This window comes from Mauremys reevesii, linkage group 5, assembly GCF_016161935.1.
Source record: "Mauremys reevesii isolate NIE-2019 linkage group 5, ASM1616193v1, whole genome shotgun sequence".
Classification (NCBI taxonomy): Eukaryota; Metazoa; Chordata; order Testudines; family Geoemydidae; genus Mauremys; species Mauremys reevesii.
Window position 1 is genome coordinate 78,510,218 of NC_052627.1, and position 19,128 is coordinate 78,529,345.

The 19,128-nt window shown below is 38.7% G+C and overlaps 1 protein-coding gene across 4 annotated transcripts in view; it reads left to right on the forward strand.

Annotated features, from left to right (window-relative positions):
• WWC2 (WW and C2 domain containing 2) overlaps positions 1 to 19,128 on the forward strand; it is a 142,230-nt gene that overhangs the window by 81,723 nt on the left and 41,379 nt on the right. For all 4 annotated transcript variants that reach the window (XM_039542123.1, XM_039542124.1, XM_039542127.1 and 1 more), the window contains 5 exons: positions 1,883 to 2,012; positions 3,812 to 3,958; positions 5,675 to 5,748; positions 11,718 to 11,960; positions 18,321 to 18,410. In XM_039542123.1, coding sequence (XP_039398057.1) covers positions 1,883 to 2,012; positions 3,812 to 3,958; positions 5,675 to 5,748; positions 11,718 to 11,960; positions 18,321 to 18,410 — 684 coding nt within the window. The remainder of the gene's footprint in view (positions 1 to 1,882; positions 2,013 to 3,811; positions 3,959 to 5,674; positions 5,749 to 11,717; positions 11,961 to 18,320; positions 18,411 to 19,128) is intronic.

A 19,128-nucleotide genomic window follows, 5' to 3' on the forward strand; every position in this document is an offset into this window, starting at 1 on the left:
GTGTATGAGAAGGTAATGCGAGACCATATCAAAAGCTTTACTATAGTCAAGATGTGCCATGTCTGCTGCTTCTCCCCATCCGCAAGGCTTGTTACTCTGTCAAAGAAAGCTATCAGGTTGCTTTGACAGTATTTGTTCTTGACAAATCCATGCTGATTGTTACTTATCACATTATTATCTTCTAGATGTTTGCAAATTGATCGCTTTATTATTTGCTCCATTATCTTTCTGGGTACAGAAGTGAAACTGACTGGTCTGTAATTCCCTGGGTTGTCCTTATTTCCCTTTTTATAGGTTGGCACTATATTTTCCCTTTTCCAGTCTTCTGGAATGTCTCCTGTCTTCCACGACTTTTCAAATATAATCGCTAATATCTTCTCAGTCAGTTCCTTGAGTATTCTAGAATGCATTTCATTAGGCTGTGGTGACTTGAAGACATCTAACTTGCCTAAGTAATTTTTAACTTGTACAAATGCAGTTCCTTGCACAAAACCATGAACATGAAAAATTATGGCTGCAGTTCCTTGCACAAAACCGTGAACATGAAAAATTATGGCTGCAATTCTAGCACCTATTTTTGAAAACTGGATCTTAATGTCCAAAGTCAGAGGGAAAAATATAGTTCTCTAATATAAGTATTCTTGTAAGTTACCATGCGTGAACTGGATGCTCAAGATGACTTCTGATCCTGGACGTGTTTATGCATTCCTCACTCAAAAGATTAACCTCTTCAAATGAAGATGATGGATGATAGAAGCAGAAAATCAATTGCATAAAATGTATTCTCTTGTAGATGATAATTTTTGAAGATGCCTGTTTTTTGTTTAAATTCCGCGAGGCACAATTGTAATAGCTTGCACAATGCTATGAAATATTCGTACCGGATAGGAGAAATGTGTTTATAAATGGCACTTGTTGAAGTAAACATGGCAAGACAAAATGAAATACCTTTTGTCTTTATGTTCTACGGAGTAACCATCTTAAAAAAAACAAACCCTTTTTAAAATCATTGATATTCCAATAATTGTTTGCTCTGTAAATTACCTACTGTCTGGAATATGATGTTAATTCTCCAGAGATTCTGTAAGTAAAAGAGAGCCTGGAGATTCTGTGTGAACGGAACTGCTGTTCTTAACCACTGAATGCCTAAGAATAGGATGGATCCGAGGGACACTGAGCAAAGCTTGGTGGTGGTGTTTTCTGCTTACCTGGCAAAGTGCCACAGCATGGATATATGCGGGGGAGATGAGCAGGAGAGTGTAAATTAAGAAAAAAAAATTCAGACTATACTGTGATCATTAACAGCAGCAAGAATCCATATATTCCTTCTCCTCCCCCCCCACAATTAAATATTCAGGAGTTAGCATTTTATTTATGTTGCACCCAAAGGCTGTGTCAAAACTAGCAGAATTTAGAAAAAAAATTTCCACCAGTGCTACCACCAGTTTAGCTGTATTCATGTTAGTATCTGCAGGAGTCCAACAGCTTCTGGATCTCTTTGCTGTTAAGTCATTAACCTTGCTGCTGGAGTCTTGTCTGCACTGAGGATTCCAGTGATATTGCTGAATTGGTGGTGATGCCGCTGGGCATTTTTTCTCAAATGCATCTAATGTACGTACACATAGCTATAGAAACTCTTGAGCTTGGAACTGGATGTGGGATGGCTAGATTTTTTTTTTTCAGTGCATAAACCAAGGGTCACATGATGAACATTTTAATGAAAACTTCCTTTCCCTTTGTCTGTTAAGGTAAGTAGTTATTTTAATAAGGAAGCTGTCTCTCTAATGCCCCATTCTCTAGAAATGAACTGTTCCTGAAATGGACCAGCAAAGATCTTCGTTTTCTTTTCTATGTCAAGCATTCCCAATCTGTCTTTTTACAGAATTGATCAAAAAATGTCTGGAGGTCAGAGTGGGTATGAACTGAGTGAAGCCAAAGCCATTCTGAGCGAGCTGAAGTCTATCAGAAAGGCCATAAGCTCAGGAGAAAGAGAAAAACAAGATTTAATGCAGGTATTTGTATTGATTGATTGTTATCTTGAGGTGTTGATGTCAATTTTTTTTTTAATCCTAACCTAATATAGTGTTGTAAACTACTCGTCACTTGTACACTCGTCTTTAATCAGAGGAACTCAGAATTTTGCAACAGGAAATATACCAATTTACAGATGAAGAAACCGAGACATTTAAAGATTACATGATTTGCCCAGGGTCACACAGCAAGTTGCTGCCAGAGTCAGGATGGGAGCATAAATATCCTGGGTTTGACCAGAAGTTCCTGTGGTCATAGCTTTAAAAGAGCCAAACATCAACAACACAAACCATAGCGCCGAGAGAGAGAGATTGAGAATGCATGTTAAATATTTTCCCTCCTGTACTTAAGAACCCTGGCTGAAATCCTGGCCACATTAAGTCAATGGAAGTCTTGCTATTGATTTCAATGGAGCAAGGATTTAAACCCTGAGTCTCACCTCCACTGTACCCATTCCTCAAAACAGGTTTTGGCATAACTAGCTAAATAGTCAGTTAGTTGACCCACTTAACAACAACAACAACAAAAGTGTCTTTCTTGTCATTACATAAAGAGCCATAACTGTACCCTTCACTTTGCCTGAGAAGTCTACTTGTCTTAGGCATTTTATTTATCATCTTTTTATCTAGTGCATTTATGTGTCATGTATTGATTTGATTTTATATTATAAAAATAAACCTGTTGTGAATGCAAGGTCCAAGATTAAATTAGTATTTTCTGCCTGTTTATTTTGAAATGGTTACACTGTTTGCTTGGATCAGCAATTCTTTATAAAATATTAGGACATGGAAAGGTTGACTTTCCATCTGCATATGGAATACAAATGATTGAAAGTTAACAGAGCTCTTTTTCCTTTATTTCATCCTGTCCAGCTGATCACTGAACTTTACTGTGTATTGTGCCATGAAGTTCGGTGGACACATTTGTTTAATTCATGGTGCTGCCTGAAAAGTAATTTGCAAATATAAGCAACCTGATTTCATAGATTGGGACTGGGAATCAAGAGACTGTGGTTCTATTCTTGTTTCTGCCACTGGCTTGCTGTGTGACCTTGAGCAAATCACCCTCTCCAAGCCTCAGTTTCTCCATCTATAAAAACAGAAAAGACCATTTATTATTTATATTGAAGTAGTCCCCAAAATGTTCTCAGGGTATTTCAAGCACAGGGGAAGATGTAGTGTCTTCCCCAAAGACCACATACTTCATCTTGAGCAGCTGTATAATGGAGATGTGTTTCTGGGTATAAATAAACCAATAGAGCTATTTGGATGCCTAGATAATTTAGTGCTAAATGAAAACTGAATGTTTATTCTTTTGGGATTTTTGATTAAATGTCTCAGAGAGACTGTGTGGTAGATACAATTGATGTATGGGATCCTTTTCAGATTATATTGTGGTCCTTCTGCTCCTGAAGAGCTCCGTTGTGCCTTTTAGAAACAGCTTTCTTAAGAGATCTTCCATGCATTCTCCTCTGCAGCTGGCCAGCTGTGCTGGCTGGTACAAAGAGGACACTAGGTCAAGGCCCTGATTTTTCTCTTGGTACATTTGCAGTGGCTCATGGTATGAGGCTCATGCAGTCCTGGCATTCATCTGAATGCAGACTGAGTGGACATTTCAAAGGAAGAGAGACACTCAGCTGTATACCTCCCCAGGTCTAATCTGGAGCTGAATGAGGAAATAAGCTTCACACTATAGTGTTTAAACTATACATTGATATGTAGCAGTGGTGACATATTCCTGAAGTGCAAAGATATAATAGTAAAGCATTCTCTGATTTCAGAGCCTTGCAAAGTTGAGAGAGCGATTTCATGTTGACCAGACCGTTGGGAGATCTGAACCAGATTTGAGGTCCAGCTCTGTAAACTCTCAGTTGTCTCTCTCTAGACAAACTCTGGATGCTGGGTCTCAGACAGACATTTCTGGTGATGTAAGTCCTTTTCATTTTGGCAAGAGTAAAGGGAGAGTGATGGCAGAATACTGCTGTTAATGGGATTGGAATCTTTACTCTTGTTGCTGTGTGTGTAACTAGCTGTAAGAGAAAATTATCTACCCCAGTGCCAGGTAAGTTTTTAGTTTCCCCTTAAAAATTTAATCTGAATTTTTCTTGAAAATTAAATAAAAAATAATTTGTCATGAAGCCTTTATATAGTAATCTGATTTTTAATCAAACAATTCCTACATATATAGATGAACAGTTCTATAACTGGATAGTATTTCTTATTTATTTGTATGATCTTAAAACATATTGTGAAAACAAAGTAACGTAGAGGTGAAGTTTAAAGCTGATCTCTTTCAAAAAACAGGATTTCAAAATTTACCTAATTTAATTTTTGTCCAGTTGAAAACCAGTTGGTGGAATTAGCCTTTCAGTGATTGTCATTAAAATCTTCTGTATGTCAGTAACCCAGACACTTGTCATGGATTTGCATTCAGAAATGTTTATCAAACATTGGCATTTTCCTTGATGATAGTGAGCTAAATGACTGCACCACAACTAAAGGCGGGGCAAAAGTTGTCTGATCTTACCCAAAGAAGGCAGCTCTGCTTGTGGTTGGTTGGGGGTGGGAGGAAGGGAGGAAAGTCAGAAACTGCTGCAAAAGGTGCCTTGTGATGGTGACTCGCTCCCCCTTCCCCATGAATGTGCATAAAGGAATGAAACCTGGGTGGAGCAAGTCTCTATGTCCAAGCAGCAAGGAAGCCAACATCCACCCCCTAGTGGAAGCGAATGGGTTAGGACCTGCTGTGGGCATTACGCTAGTTGCCCCCTTTAAAGGGGCCTGGGAAGGAATTTTTCCCACACCACCAGAATTGGCTTCAGTGGAGTGTGGTTTTTTCGCCTTCCTCACAGCAGGTGTGAGGATGGGACCTTTTCTGGTCAATGGAAAAGGTGGTAGGCCATATGTCGCAACTTATTTTGTAATATTGGGAGGATGTCCAGTGCAGGTACTCCATAGGTAGGGCAGCCAGTGACCAGATAAATGGCCTGGTAAAGGACTTAAAGGGAGGTCCTGGATAAAGGAACAGAACAGGGGAGGGGTTTGGGGACTCCAATGACTGGCACAGCAGGGAGCCAACCCCCTCCATTCTCACAGCCCTTCTTAACCCTCTTACGAGGCTGGTGGATGGTAAGGTCTAAGCCATGGGTCAGCTGGGGGATCTGGATGGCAACAAAGGGGGGCTGGAGACACTAGACCCACTAAATCAACCCCACTGCATCGATCGCAGCAGGGTGGATTCCTGGTAAGTGTAGACATGGCCTAAGGGCATAACTTAGGTGTGTCTTTAGCAAATGCTATTCCATTGAAATTCTACTTTGAATTCTATTGAAGTCAGAACTTTTGAAGAAATCGATGTGATTCAAAGTCGGATTTAAATGGCATCACAGCTGCTTACACCAGATCTGAATGTGGCCCTAATGTCAATTTAGAAGTTGAAAACAAAAACAAACATAAGAAAAAATCACTATACATTATGAATTTGAGTAGTGTATTAATTACACCTTGTAGTGAAAAACAGTTGGCAGACTATATTGCTACTACTGGGCATGTTTCCATTTTAAGTAAGTAATTTCTGTAGTACATGCATTTGCTTTGTGTTATGGATGTGTCTTGTACCATAATAAAGGTGATTTTTTTTTCAACAGATTGGAGTGAAAAGTAGATCAAATTTAGCTGAAAAAGTCAGACTAAGTCTTCAATATGAAGAGGCAAAAAGAAGGTAATAGGGTTAGTTGCTTTGTTAAATTAAGTAGATTGTGAATTGGAACATGTTTCAGCATATAATGCATTCTGCAACAGTACAACTAATCTTGTGCTTGCCATGACATCTAGTGGAGGGTATTTTTGGACAAATTGCAGCCAATCCATTCTTTTCAAGGCTGTTTTCCTTTTTCTTATTTCTGTCAGAGACTTGAGTACTGGTTTGTTCTTATTGTAAAGCACAAATTCTAGTTTAATATTAGTTCATGTTTAGAAAAAAATACAGACATACAATGCAGAAATACAATAATTTGACCGCAGTTCACAGGATTAAGGAGGTGGTGTAAACTAAGTGTTAATTTCCAATCTCTCAAAAAGGACTGGCAAACCCTTATGCCCATGTAGGTCGTACTGCAGGATCAGGGCTTCAGTTTACTATGGCACAAGTGGCTTTTTGGTTTTACAGAGTTGTCTCTTCTCAGAGTGCGCGTTCCAGTGTAGTCTTTGATTGGCTTAATTATCTAATTTCCCCTGGGAGCTTGGATAAATTAACCAATTGTATCCTTTTGAATGCTTTGCCCCGGGAGAAAGGAAATCAAAATCTCCACAACTGATCAATGTGGGATGTCCTTCAAAGAAAATGCTGCAGTGACTGCTCAGAAAAGTAATGACATTTTGATTAAAGGCTGCCACAACACCAGTGTAACCGGGTTTTGCAGGTCAGAGTGGTCCTAAGCTGTCAATTGCACATGATTCTCTTTGACCACCAGAAAATATTATGTAGCACTAGGAAGAGATTTACTATGCCTATTTAGACGTAATATGTGCATAGGTCACTTGTAACTAGTGTTCCAATTGTGCTATGTTGATACTATTTCTGGTACTTCTTCACAAAATAGGTGTGTCGAAGTCAAGCTTTTATCAGAAACCAAGCTTATGACCTCACCAATGAAGAGGCTTTGTCTCTATAATGAGAGGAAAACAGAAGCCTAGAGAGGCTTTTCACATTGAAGTTTCAATTTCTAAAGAACTAAGGAAATTCCCAGACAAAAATGAGATCTAAGATACTATTAAAGTTGTAAGTAGAACATGAGAACATTGGCAGTCAGGGATGGAAGAGGAGACATTTGAAGGCCTAGAAATTAAAACATAACTTTTTTTTTAAGAGTAAAAGGCAGGAGATTACACACAATCTTTATTGTGCCCCATATAAGCACCTAACAGCTAGTCAACTTATTGGGAAACTGTACCTCAACCACGTCCAATATAAACCATAAAACTTGGTTTTGCCAGTAAATCAGTACTGTCTGCAAAGATGTAAAGAGCCAGGGCTGTGGAGCTTACCTCATTATCAAAAGTTCTATGTTTTTTTGGCTCTAGTTCATAATGTAAATAACATCAACTAGCATCCAGTACTGTAGATACCAACGTACAGCACCTTTCTATAGGGACTGTTAATTTAAACATAGGCCATCCTCCATTTCCACGATGTGTTGGTGTCAAGAAACACGGCATCTCACGTCTTCTCTTTATCCATGTAGACCAAAAACACTGACTGCATCGGTCTACCAAACCCATCCTAGAAAGTATATGTTGATAGGAATCCTAATACTGCACCATCAGATCTAGCTCTTCCCTCTTTACATATGGGATTTGGGTCAGACTTAAGGTTTTTATGAAACCTTAACTTTGAACTTCCAAGTATTTCTTCTTTATAACTAGAACATTTTAGTAATGTCATTTTAACTGAATGGATCTCTCTTTAGAATTTGGGCTGTAGCTTAATGGAGACATGTCTGGAAATAACCCAGTAATTTGCATCCTTTTCAGTTCTAATAGGAAGCAAATGAGACTTCCTGAAAGAAATAACACATTTAAAGTTTCCTTTTAAGGGAAGGGGCATCCTGGTTTTATCAGTGACTAGAGAATGCTTTTGATAAAATTACTGTATCTTGAAATAATGAAAAAAGATAACCAGTCGGTCCTCAACCTCAATGCGTAATCATATCACAGCATCTCTCATGCCAATTACGGTAGTCATAATCATTATTATAAAGGTAATAAGTATGACCCTTCTTTCTGAAGTGTCAAATGTGTGAGAGTCACTTGTCTTGTATTAAAAGAGCCAAGGAAGGGAAAAAAACACTTTCAAATGGATTTTCCAGTTTGGAAAGTATCCGAAAAATATTTTCTTTTTCAAAAGGCTACTTACAGTTCATTCTTTCTTTCTTTCTTGGAAAATAGCAAATCCTGTGGGACAAACTTAGATGTTGCTACAAAAAGTCAGTTTTACTGGCCTCAACTACAGCAGATAAACACTTTTAAACAAGTATACGTTTCAAGTGAATTTTGGTGCTCATAAACTGTGCCCGACTTGGAAATCTTTATTCACAGAGGGCAGGTACTGCATGAGCAATGATATCTTACCGTGGTGAAGCTCTTTCTAATGTGCCTTGACCCCGTTAAGTGAGGACTGCCTCAGCGGGTGAGAGGGTAATTCAGTTTTCATGTCCATTTAATCCTTTTCCCCTCTGATGAGACTGCTAACAAGAGTGCCAATTATGATAGTGGATAGCTGGCTACATCAGAGAAAGCTCTGAGACCACCAACTCATCCCATAAGCCATTGAACAGCTGTCCATAGCATCTACTATCAGGCACTACCAAGGTTAGCTAGATTTGAACCAGTGACCTGGAGATAAAAGTCTCTACATCCCATTCTCAATGTGAAACCAACCAGTTGGTTTCCCTACAAGTCTCTCTTCCCTAACGGAATGTTAAATATAAATAATTGATATATTGAGCGGCTCCAAAAAATGTTTACATATAAATTAAACAGTTTATTTTTTTCAGTCTCCCTTGTTGTTTGGTTACTGACTTCATACTTTAGCTTAAAGTATTGTGTTTGTTGTTTTATAAAATATCATGCTACTGACTTGTTTTGGTTTTTTTAAGCTGCTGGTATTGAGGTTGGAGTAGGGAGGAAATCTCAAAGTTCTCGGTTTGTGATTCAACCAAGTTTGTTCTTCTGATTTCTGAATTAAGTAATGGGGTGGACAGGTTATTGAGAAACCTGTTTTTTTGTGATCGGTGATGCTAATAATAGCATGCTTATTTAGCATTTTGATTGTTAATTTTCCAGTATGTTGAGGCAGTTGTTTATGGCTTTTCTGGTTGAAGCTAAACAGCTGATGTTGGGTCTTTCCTGACTGCAGAGAGATTGTGAATAACAAATTTAATCTTGTTTGTGAAATATTATATTGGCCACATCCTCAGCTGGTGTAAATTAGCATTGAAGTCAGTGTAGTTACACTGATAAACCAGTTGAGGATCTGACCCACATCTATTTAACAATGACAAGACACTCTCTGCTTCTTACCCTGAATTGTCCTGCAATGAGCTTCTGTCTCACCCTTCCCTTGCTCTGTCCTTCTCCCAGTCTAGAAGACGAGAGGTGCTGAATGGCACCGGGAAATGTTAATGGGTGGGATAAACAGCTTTTGAACTAGGTGGCCTGTTGAAATCCAGCTCATGTTAGTAGTTACTGAAAGTTGCCATCCAGTAGTTGTGTGGCCCATGTGATGCAAGTTCGATGGTCTTTGTATCAGAGGAGTAGCCGTGTTAGTCTGGTTCTGTAGAAGCAGCAAAGAATCCTGTGGCACCTTATAGACTAACAGACGTTTTGCAGCATGAGCTTTCGTGGGTGAATACCCACTTCTTCGGATGCAAGCAGTGGAAAATTCCAGGGGCAGGTGTATATATAAGCAAGCAAGAAGCAAGCTAGAGATAACGAGGTTAGATCAATCAGGGAGGATGAGGCCCTGTTCCAGCAGCTGAGGTGTGAAAACCAAGGGAGGAGAAACTGGTTCTGTAATTGGCAAGCCATTCACAGTCTTTGTTTAGTCCTGAGCTGATGGTGTTAAATTTGCAGATGAACTGGAGCTCAGCAGTTTCTCTTTGAAGTCTGGTCCTAAAGTTTTCTTGCTGTAGGATGGCCACCTTAAAATCTGCTATTGTGTGGCCAGGGAGGCTGAAGTGTTCTCCTACAGGTTTTTGTATATTTCCATTCCTAATGTCTGATTTGTGTCCATTTATCCTTTTCCTTAGAGACTGTCCAGTTTGGCCGATGTACATAGCAGAGGGGCATTGCTGGCATATATTACATTGGTGGATGTGCAGGTGAATGAACCGGTGATGGTGTGGCTGATCTGGTTAGGTCCTGTGATGGTGTTGCTGGTGTAGATATGTGGGCAGAGTTGGCATCGAGGTTTGTTGCATGGGTTGGTTCCTGAGCTAGAGTTACTATGGTGCGGTGTGCAGTTGCTGGTGAGAATATGCTTCAGGTTGGCAGGTTGTCTGTGGGCGAGGACTGGCCTGCCACCCAAGGCCTGTGAAAGTGTGGGATCGTTGTCCAGGATGGGTTGTAGATCCCTGATGATGCGTTGGAGGGGTTTTAGCTGGGGACTGTATGTGATGGCCAGTGGAGTCCTGTTGGTTTCTTTCTTGGGTTTGTCTTGCAGTAGGAGGCTTCTGGGTACACATCTGGCTCTGTTGATCTGTTTCCTTATTTCCTCGTGTGGGTACTGTAGTCTTGAGAATGCTTGGTGGAGATTTTCTAGGTGTTGGTCTCTGTCTGCGAGGTTAGAGCAGATACGGTTGTACCTCAGTGCTTGGCTGTAGACAATGGATCTTGTGGTGTGCCCGGGATGGAAGCTGGAGGCATGAAGGTAGGCATAGTGGTCGGTAGGTTTTCGGTATAGGGTGGTGTTAATGTGACCACCTCTTATTTGCACCGTGGTGTCTAGGAAGTGGACTTCCCGTGTAGATAGGTCCAGGCTGAGGTTGATGGAGGGGTGGAAGCTGTTGAAATCATGGTGGAATTTTTCCAGAGTCTCCTTCCCATGGGTCCAGATGATGAAGATGTCATCAATGTAGCGTAGGTAGAGAAGGGGCGTGAGTGGACGGGAGTTGAGGAAGCGTTGTTCCAGGTCGAACATAAAAATATTGGCATGGTCTTTGTAGCTCCCAGTGGGCTTCTGTATCTGTCACGAAAAGCCACAATACAAATTTGTGCTCATGTTAGTTTCAGCAGAGAGGTTGAGGACTGAATGGTTATGGAGAGGGAACTACTAGAAGTAGTCCTTCCTAGTCAGGGTTGAGTCATGTTAGCAGGATAATGTTGGGAAGCTTCTACCACCTTTAGACATACTATATCTGTTCAGACGATAAGCAGAAGACTTGCAGTCTAGCACATTTGACAATTCATCCAGACTTTTAAATAGGTTATCTCCCTTTCCTTTCGCTTGCAACTGTTGGTGGTACCTTACCTTTCAGCAGGGTGATAAGACTTCCTTCGTCTTTTGAGTCTCAGTCATCTATTTGCCACTAGAATTTGTGCCCAGATATAATGCTCATTATGTCACAAAGTTGTCCAAATATGCTATTACTGCAATGCAACCAACCTCTAGCACTTTAGGGTAAGTGGGTACCTCTCTTGGTTCCATGATGACATTTTCAGAACATTCAAGCTGTAAACTGTATTTTTAAGTCAGCTTTTGGACTATAGGAGAAAGAGGTTCACATTTTAAATATATAAATCTTCACATTTTTGTATGCCCCCATATATGAATTAAAAAAAATGTATAAGGGATCATGTTTTGGGGCATAAGCCAGTCATTAGCTGCCTGGGTTTTGGAAGAAACTTCCCCATATTGGCAAGGAATGGGGTTCCTTGTACCTTCTGATGCATCTGGTACAGTTATGGGCTACTGGACTAGATGGCCCGCTGGTCTGATGCAGTGTGACAATTCCTACGTTTTCGTGAAGCAACATTAATTGTAAACATAACTTTTTGTGCAAAATCTATACCCTGGTATGTACATGTCACCCACCCTTGTTGTTGGTTCTAAATATTGTCTCCATTTTGCACTCCCAATTCTTTGGCACTGTTCAGTATGCCAGACCCAAACGCATGTATCTTTTGTTTTAGCATGGCAAACTTAAAGATTGAACTATCTAAATTAGATAGTGAGACCTGGCCTGGGGCATTGGATATTGAGAAGGAAAAACTGATGCTGATCAATGAAAAGGAAGAGCTTTTAAAAGAACTCCAATTTGTCACACCACGCAAACGCACTCAAGATGAGCTAGAACACCTGGAAGCAGAAAGAAAGAGGCTGGAAGAAGAGCTGCTGTCTGTGAAAAGCACTCCTAGTCAAGCACTTGCTGAGAGGTATGTTTTCATCTTTTGCTAATGTTAAGTACTGTTATCTGCAGTTTAACCTTTGTACTCATTGCAGGTCTGTGCTGTGCCTTGATGGACCATTTCCCTTCAGTAACTGTTCTGTGTAGATCGTAATTACGTTTATTATTAATCCACTGGGCAGTAACACAGAGGATCCTGTTGTATCATGAGAGAAAACACACACCCTGTATGTGCTCTGCAGTATTGGCTGCTCTGCATTTGTTACCAGCATGAAATGCCTATGACAGATGTTGGATAACTGAGGAATGTCCGCGTACCATCAGGAAGGCAATACATCATTCAGTGTTTTCAGATAATAGCTGTAAGCTGTTTGAACTCTGGCTATTTGATTGTTGCAACATCTGAAACCTCTCACTGTGGGTTTTATTACACAAAAAATGCAAAAGTTTCACTGCTTTTAGCTCAGAAGAAGAGGACAGTTGCAGCAGAACACTAATTTGCACTAGTAAATGAGATACCCACTGCAGCATACTGAGTTTTGCCAGCTAGTGAAAGAGCTTGAAAAAATTAATGGAAACTTTGTCACAAAATATGACTTACGTTAAACAATGGTGGATGTAAATTTTATTGGGGATCATTTCTCGTGAGTTAGTAAATATACTGTAGTATGTCTGGTAGAAATAAAGAAGTCAATATTCCGACTTTCACTATAGCACTCTGTCAAAGGTCTGATCCTGCTCAGAGTCCCATTAAAGTGAATGGCAATGGGAGCTAGATTGATTTGAGCCCTAAATCATTGAGTAGAGAAGAGACTCCCCATTTCTGTGTGCAGATTATGTAAATTGTATATTAGCAAAGGGTGGATTAAGCAAGGTTTGATTTACGCCCTTTTTAATGCTTTAAATTGTGGTTTGTTTCAGTTATCCACAGAAGCGGGTGAGGTGTGATCTCAGCCCTTATGAAACTACTGAAAAAATTTCCTCTTGACTTTTTGGATAGGAAGATTTGATTTGATGTTTTAAAATGTTAAACCTTTGTCGTCTTTGTACAGTTCATCCTTCAATGGGGGGAGCAGGCAATGACTATATGTGCTGCACTCCAGAAGTCTAGGTTTGGGAAGGAATTGGACTAGGTTTGAGGATAGGATGTAGGGAGACTTGTGGGAAGGAGCTGGCAGGAAAAATAAGGCAATTTGGAAGGAAGTATAGCAGAGAGGGATTATTCAGAGAGCCAGCATGTTGGGTGTGTTTAGTAATATATATAGTCTCAAAAATAATTCCTGAATCATGTGAGAATTAGAAGTGGATAGAGCCTTATAGATGTAGAGATGTTTGTTTGAATGAATCTAAATTTCCAAGGAAGAAATTAACCAGCTGTGTTAGTAATCTCTGATTAAGTTACCAGAGATGTGTTGCCCTTCAGCATCCATTGATCAAGTAATAAACAGGAAAAACAAAACCATAAAATCACATTTATAACAAATTAAAGAGTGTAAATGAAGGGTTTGATAAGTAGGCTAACAAGTAACGACTGGATCCTGGTTCTTATGCTAGCAGTTGATTTCTTAGTCTGTGTCTGAATTTGCATGTTTATCACTACAGACACGTTCTTAATTTACATGAGTATAATAAAAGTAAGTTACATTTTTTTTCGCTGTGAAGAAGAGATGTGATAACAATATTTTCCAGGACTCTGGTTTACTGTGTGGCTGGCTGGGGTGACCCATTCCGGACTGGCCTTTCCCTCTGTCCCTCCACAAACTGCCCTCTAACTAGGATTGCAGAATGCTGTGTCTCTTCCGAGGCTGTCAGTAGTTCTGGTATTCTGCCTTCTGACCAGCAGGTGGTACTTGAAGATTAGGGTGGCTCATGCTTGCTTGAACATTATAATGAATCTCAACCTGTAACCTTTATAACTTAATAACTGAATCCCATACCTCCAAAGTAAATAGGCTTTTTTCACACTGAACTTGATTGTTGCATCTCGTGCTGACTCGGAGGTGCTCTAAATTTTGTAAAAAGATTCAAAGGTGAACCTTTTCCTGAATTTTTAAACTCTTTTAATTAATGGTCAAACCTCCGAATGTTACTTCCCGGAGGACAAAACAATCACCCCTCCGGTAATTGTGGGAGCAGCCAGTTCACAAAACCCATCTTTTCTTCAACAAATGGCAGTGTGGCTGCATTGCAGTCTTCTTTTATAATCTTCAGTGAATATGGTAGGCTTCTGTCTGGTTCAAATGAGTACGTCAGCTGTGATTGCTGTAATGAAGCAACGTCTTAGAAAGCAGCAGATCCTATCAAAGTTTGGCAAGAATAGTAAGAAAAAGAAGTCTGAACCAAAAGATTTGCTTTGTAAAACCAAGTTTCACAGTGTAGCCTAGGGATATCTGAGAGAGGGCAGGTAAAACTGACATGAGTAGCTGTACTCACAGACCATTTTAAAAAAGTGGGTAAAGATCATATATCAGATTTTTAAAAGAATAGGCAAAGCCTATCCTGGCTACTCTGAGGAGCCTCCCATATTATCGCACAGAAATAGCATTCTGTTTTTCCTAGTTATGGAACTATCAAAAGGGCCACCTGCTGTTTCTTCTTGATTTCCATTTATGGTAGTGAGTTCCTTTATCTCTTTGGCCCTAGGAAAGGTCCCCTGGTTAATTGTAGACTGTCTGGTCTTTGAGGGAGTTATCTAGTGAATTTGAAGTGTTTCTGTGTCCTTGTCCTTCCAGTATTGCTTCCAAAATGGTGGTATGGTCTTGTGTTTGGCATCTACAACCATGTCCAGATCACGTTGGGAGAAGAAGGTAGGGTGGGGGGCAGAAGAAGTGAAGCTGCTACATTTTGAGGTATCGCCTACTCAGTTAGAAAACTTTCTCATGTGAAGGAACTGTCCCTAAGTCTAGAAAATGGCTGATGTGTTTAATATATATTTTTTCACATTTCTGCTCTGTTGTGGAAAAGGACTAAGACAAATTCTCTGTAGTTTTCTAGAAGTTCTTCTGATAATTCAGTTGCATTCCTTTAAATCACACTATATATATATATATATATATATATATATATATATATATATATATATATATATATATATATATATATATATATATATATATATATATAGGTTGTACTTTAAAAAACAACAACTTATTTTCAGAAGTTAAGTCCACAATCTGTAATTTCTACAAATATATACATAAAATAAAGACATTTAGATGAGACTTAAAATAGCATTAAGAGAAATATTTTAGGCCTGATCTTCAGCTGCCATAAATTGATCTAGTTCCAGTGAAGTTTACATCAGATGAGGATCTGACCCTTTGTTTACAAAATAAATTATTATATATATTTTGTAAACAAAGGGTCAGATCCTCATCTGATGTAAACTTCACTGGAACTAGATCAATTTATGGCAGCTGAAGATCAGGCCTAAAATATTTCTCTTAATGCTATTTTAAGTCTCATCTAAATGTCTTTATTTTATGTATATATTTGTAGAAATTACAGATTGTGGACTTAACTTCTGAAAATAGGTTGTACTTTAAAAAACAACAACTTATCAGACTGTCTGAAAAACACATGTATAATTACCTAACACTTTGGCATATGAGCTTTAACAATATATGATCTATTAATAGTCACTAAAGAAATATTTTTAAAATAGTGCAAATCATTCAGGTAGGATGCTAATGCTTTCCTCTTTACTACTCCTGCAAATTGGCCATCATTTTATGTAACTCGGGCTACAGAAAATCCTTGACCTAATCATAGTCCAGAACCAAGCCCTTCTTGTCTTTAAACTATTATAAATTCAGCAGGAGATACAGCATGCAGAAATGCTGGTCTTAAAACCAGACTATTTTGCCTAGACTTACTTTATTTGCATCGGGCTTGGGGTGAAATCCTAGCTCCACTGAGGTCATAGATTAAACTTCTATTGACTTCCTTTATCACTTAAAAGAATATTCCCTTTAGATTTCCAGACTTGACTCAAGATTTGTTTACCATCATTAGTGAAACAATGACTGAGCATATGGTACCAGTAGCAAGGAATACTTAAAGATGACTTAATAGGAAATCAAAAAGTTTAGGAATAGTGACTAGGAGGATTAAATTCAGTAAATGAATTAAATGAATATGAAGCATTATCACTTAGTTGATTTCCATTTGATATCAATAATATCTAAAATATAAATATTGCATGACTTCAAAAAATTTCCCAAAGCCTCAGGTTTTTTAGTTTATATTCTATTGCAATCTGGTACTCCTGATTAATGATTTTATGCTGTCAACTTGAATTGGTGACTCCACCATCCTGTCACTGAAATCTTTGAGATTTAGCGACAGAATTGACATCGCATTCTAAATTAGATGTAATTTCACTTAACACTAACATTGATTCAGAATAATCAAATGTTATTTCCAATGACTGAACTGCATTAAATATAATAGCTAGAGAAATCTTAGAAGTACCAGTAGATTGATTTAGAGGAAATTTCATTTTCAGCTGATTGTACAGCCTTGCTAACAGAAATATAGGTATATGAGTAAGGGACACTGATAAGGGCAAAAGGCTTCTTATCACATTTTCTCTAGTCTTCATTGTTGCTGGTAACTCGGAAGTTACAAATTTTTGCACCTCCTTCCTTACCTAGTTGCTGCTTCTACAAGGGAAGGTGAAAAGCCACCTTTAAAAAGTCACAAAAATATTAGTAGAAGATTAACATTGCCTGGGGAGAGAAAAACAGGAGAAACTATAGTTAAATAACTGCAGAAAGAACTGAAATATTACAAAATGGCAGAAATGGGGAAAGAGTCTGAAATCATAGATTATAAGAAGCAGCAGAAAAATTGAAAGATGTAGCTTGGGAGCCCTGGGAGACTATCAGCAGCAATATCAAGATACTGAATGGGGCCATCCCTACTCAGCACCTGCTTAAAGTTAGGCTTCTCCTTAAGTGCTTTGCTTAATCCTGGGACCCTCTGAGTGTAATAATCTGTTTTTCATGCAGAAATAGTATCTTTGAATGTGTACTCTGCAGTTGCATTTGAACCTTGGTTTGTTCCTGCTGGTACTGAGTGAGGAGTCTAAAAGGAAAGTTTCTGAAATAAGCCTAAAACTTCTTAAAACTAACCTAAAAAGTGGCTAATACTTGTGATTCAACGAAATGTTGTGTGTAACTTGACTGAGCAATGGCTAATGGGGAACATCATAATCCACAACTATGGGAAGGGCATTAGTTACTCCAGCAAGAGATAACAATGTATCTAGCATTATGTATAAAGGTATCAATAAATGCTATGCTACGGTAAAATTCTGAACAGGAGTCTGTCAGAAGAGCTTTTTCTGACAGATCTGTTGGACTTTTGAATTGTCAGCCAAAAGAAACAGACACATTTCACCACTTGGATCTTTAGAGCTAGACTGGACAAATGTACAGTAGGGAACAATCCTACGTTGGGGTGAAGATGAGCTGAATGATGATGGGGGGGATCTCATCTCTAACTTCTGTGACTCTATCGGGCAAAGACTGGAACGTTTGGGATGCAGTACTGTGTGTCCTTGATACTATCCAACATCTCTGAATTCTAAACCTACTTGTTAACTTGGATCCTGTTTTGGGTATCAGATATTTTTCTATATCCATATATGAAGCATCCGATGTACAAAGGGACTCGTCTTGATTCCTGTTTCAAACAGCAGTATGTCAACGTGCACTACGGAACTTACTGTACACGGTAGCAGTGTCCATGCAGCGAGTTGCTGCACAAAGCTGGTGTGCTGTTAGGTTTACTCCCTGGCCTGCTGCTTGCTAAGTCTCCACGTAGACAAACCCTAGTGATTTTGCTTGAGTTTTTCTGTTTTTTCCCATAGTGTTCCCCAGAGTTCTTAAATTTTCAGAATTTACAATAATATTTGCTTTCCTGTTTAGTTTCCTGGGTTTTTTTGGTGGAACTATATTAGCTAAGCAGCCAATATACAGCTTGCTAAAATGCAATAGATGCAGCTTTTGCTCTGTTTTCCAAACTGCTATCCCTGTTCTTTTTCTTTCTCTTTGCTTGCATGACATTTCTCTCGGTATCGTGTGTATACAGATCCTATTTATTACTTGTATGACGACTCAGGTTTGTGTAGTGCCTTACATTTCACAGTCCCTGTTCGAAATTGCTTAGAAGCTTAGGCTGTACAATGTAGTTGGAAACTAGGGCGAGACCAAGCAGAGTCTGAACTGATTAGCAATGACAAGCCAGGGGAAGGAAATGGGTTTTAAGGAGGAGTGGGAGGCATTAGCTTTGTTTCTGATCTATAAAATATTCTTCCATATTTACTTTGTGCCTTGTATATTTTATAATGTCTTTATATACTTGAATATAGTTCTTTTTCCAGGTTGAAATTGGAAGAGAGAAGAAAAGAGTTGGTTCAGAAACTTGAAGAAACTACAAAGTTAACTACTTATTTGCATTCTCAGCTTAAAAGGTAAGGCTGTATTTTACATCATGCTTTAACAAGAAAAAAATAAAGACCTGTTTTCAGCTGTGGTGCAGCAGCACTTAAATATGTCTGTACTTCATTCTTAGATTTTCTGCTAGCTGGAGACTGAAACAAGTTCGTTTTGATAATTGTGGCAAGACACATAGGTGCAGTTGCTTCTAGCATTCTCTGTGCAAATCTACTGTATCTATATAACTTTTTAGTAAGTGTATAAGAATGAATCTTTGCGCATGTTTTATAATTAAGAAGAGAGCAAAGCATCTTCTTGCTTAGATTAAAAAAAATGGTTAGCAACCATCTTTAGTACATGAGATATCTCCAAAAAACTCTTGTTCCTAATGAAAATCCTTGGGTTTTTTTGAATATGACTGTATCTATAAGCTTGACTGCACGAACATCCGCATTTATTACCGACAGAGCCTCATTGCATGCACATCTTCATAACCATAAACAGTTTGTTCCGATTTTATTTTTTCTTTTCAGTTAATGTACTTTTTCCAGAAATAATATATTTGTTGCAAGGAAAGATAACCACAGCGACATTTTTCCCTGTAATTCATTATTTTAAAGTCTGACTTATGATATTACATTATTGTTGATTTTATAGAGGGCTACCTACTGTACAGAGGCTTTAAAGACCCATTCGCTACCCTGACAAGATTATAATTTAAATACCTCATGACACTGTTATAGAGAGAGCATC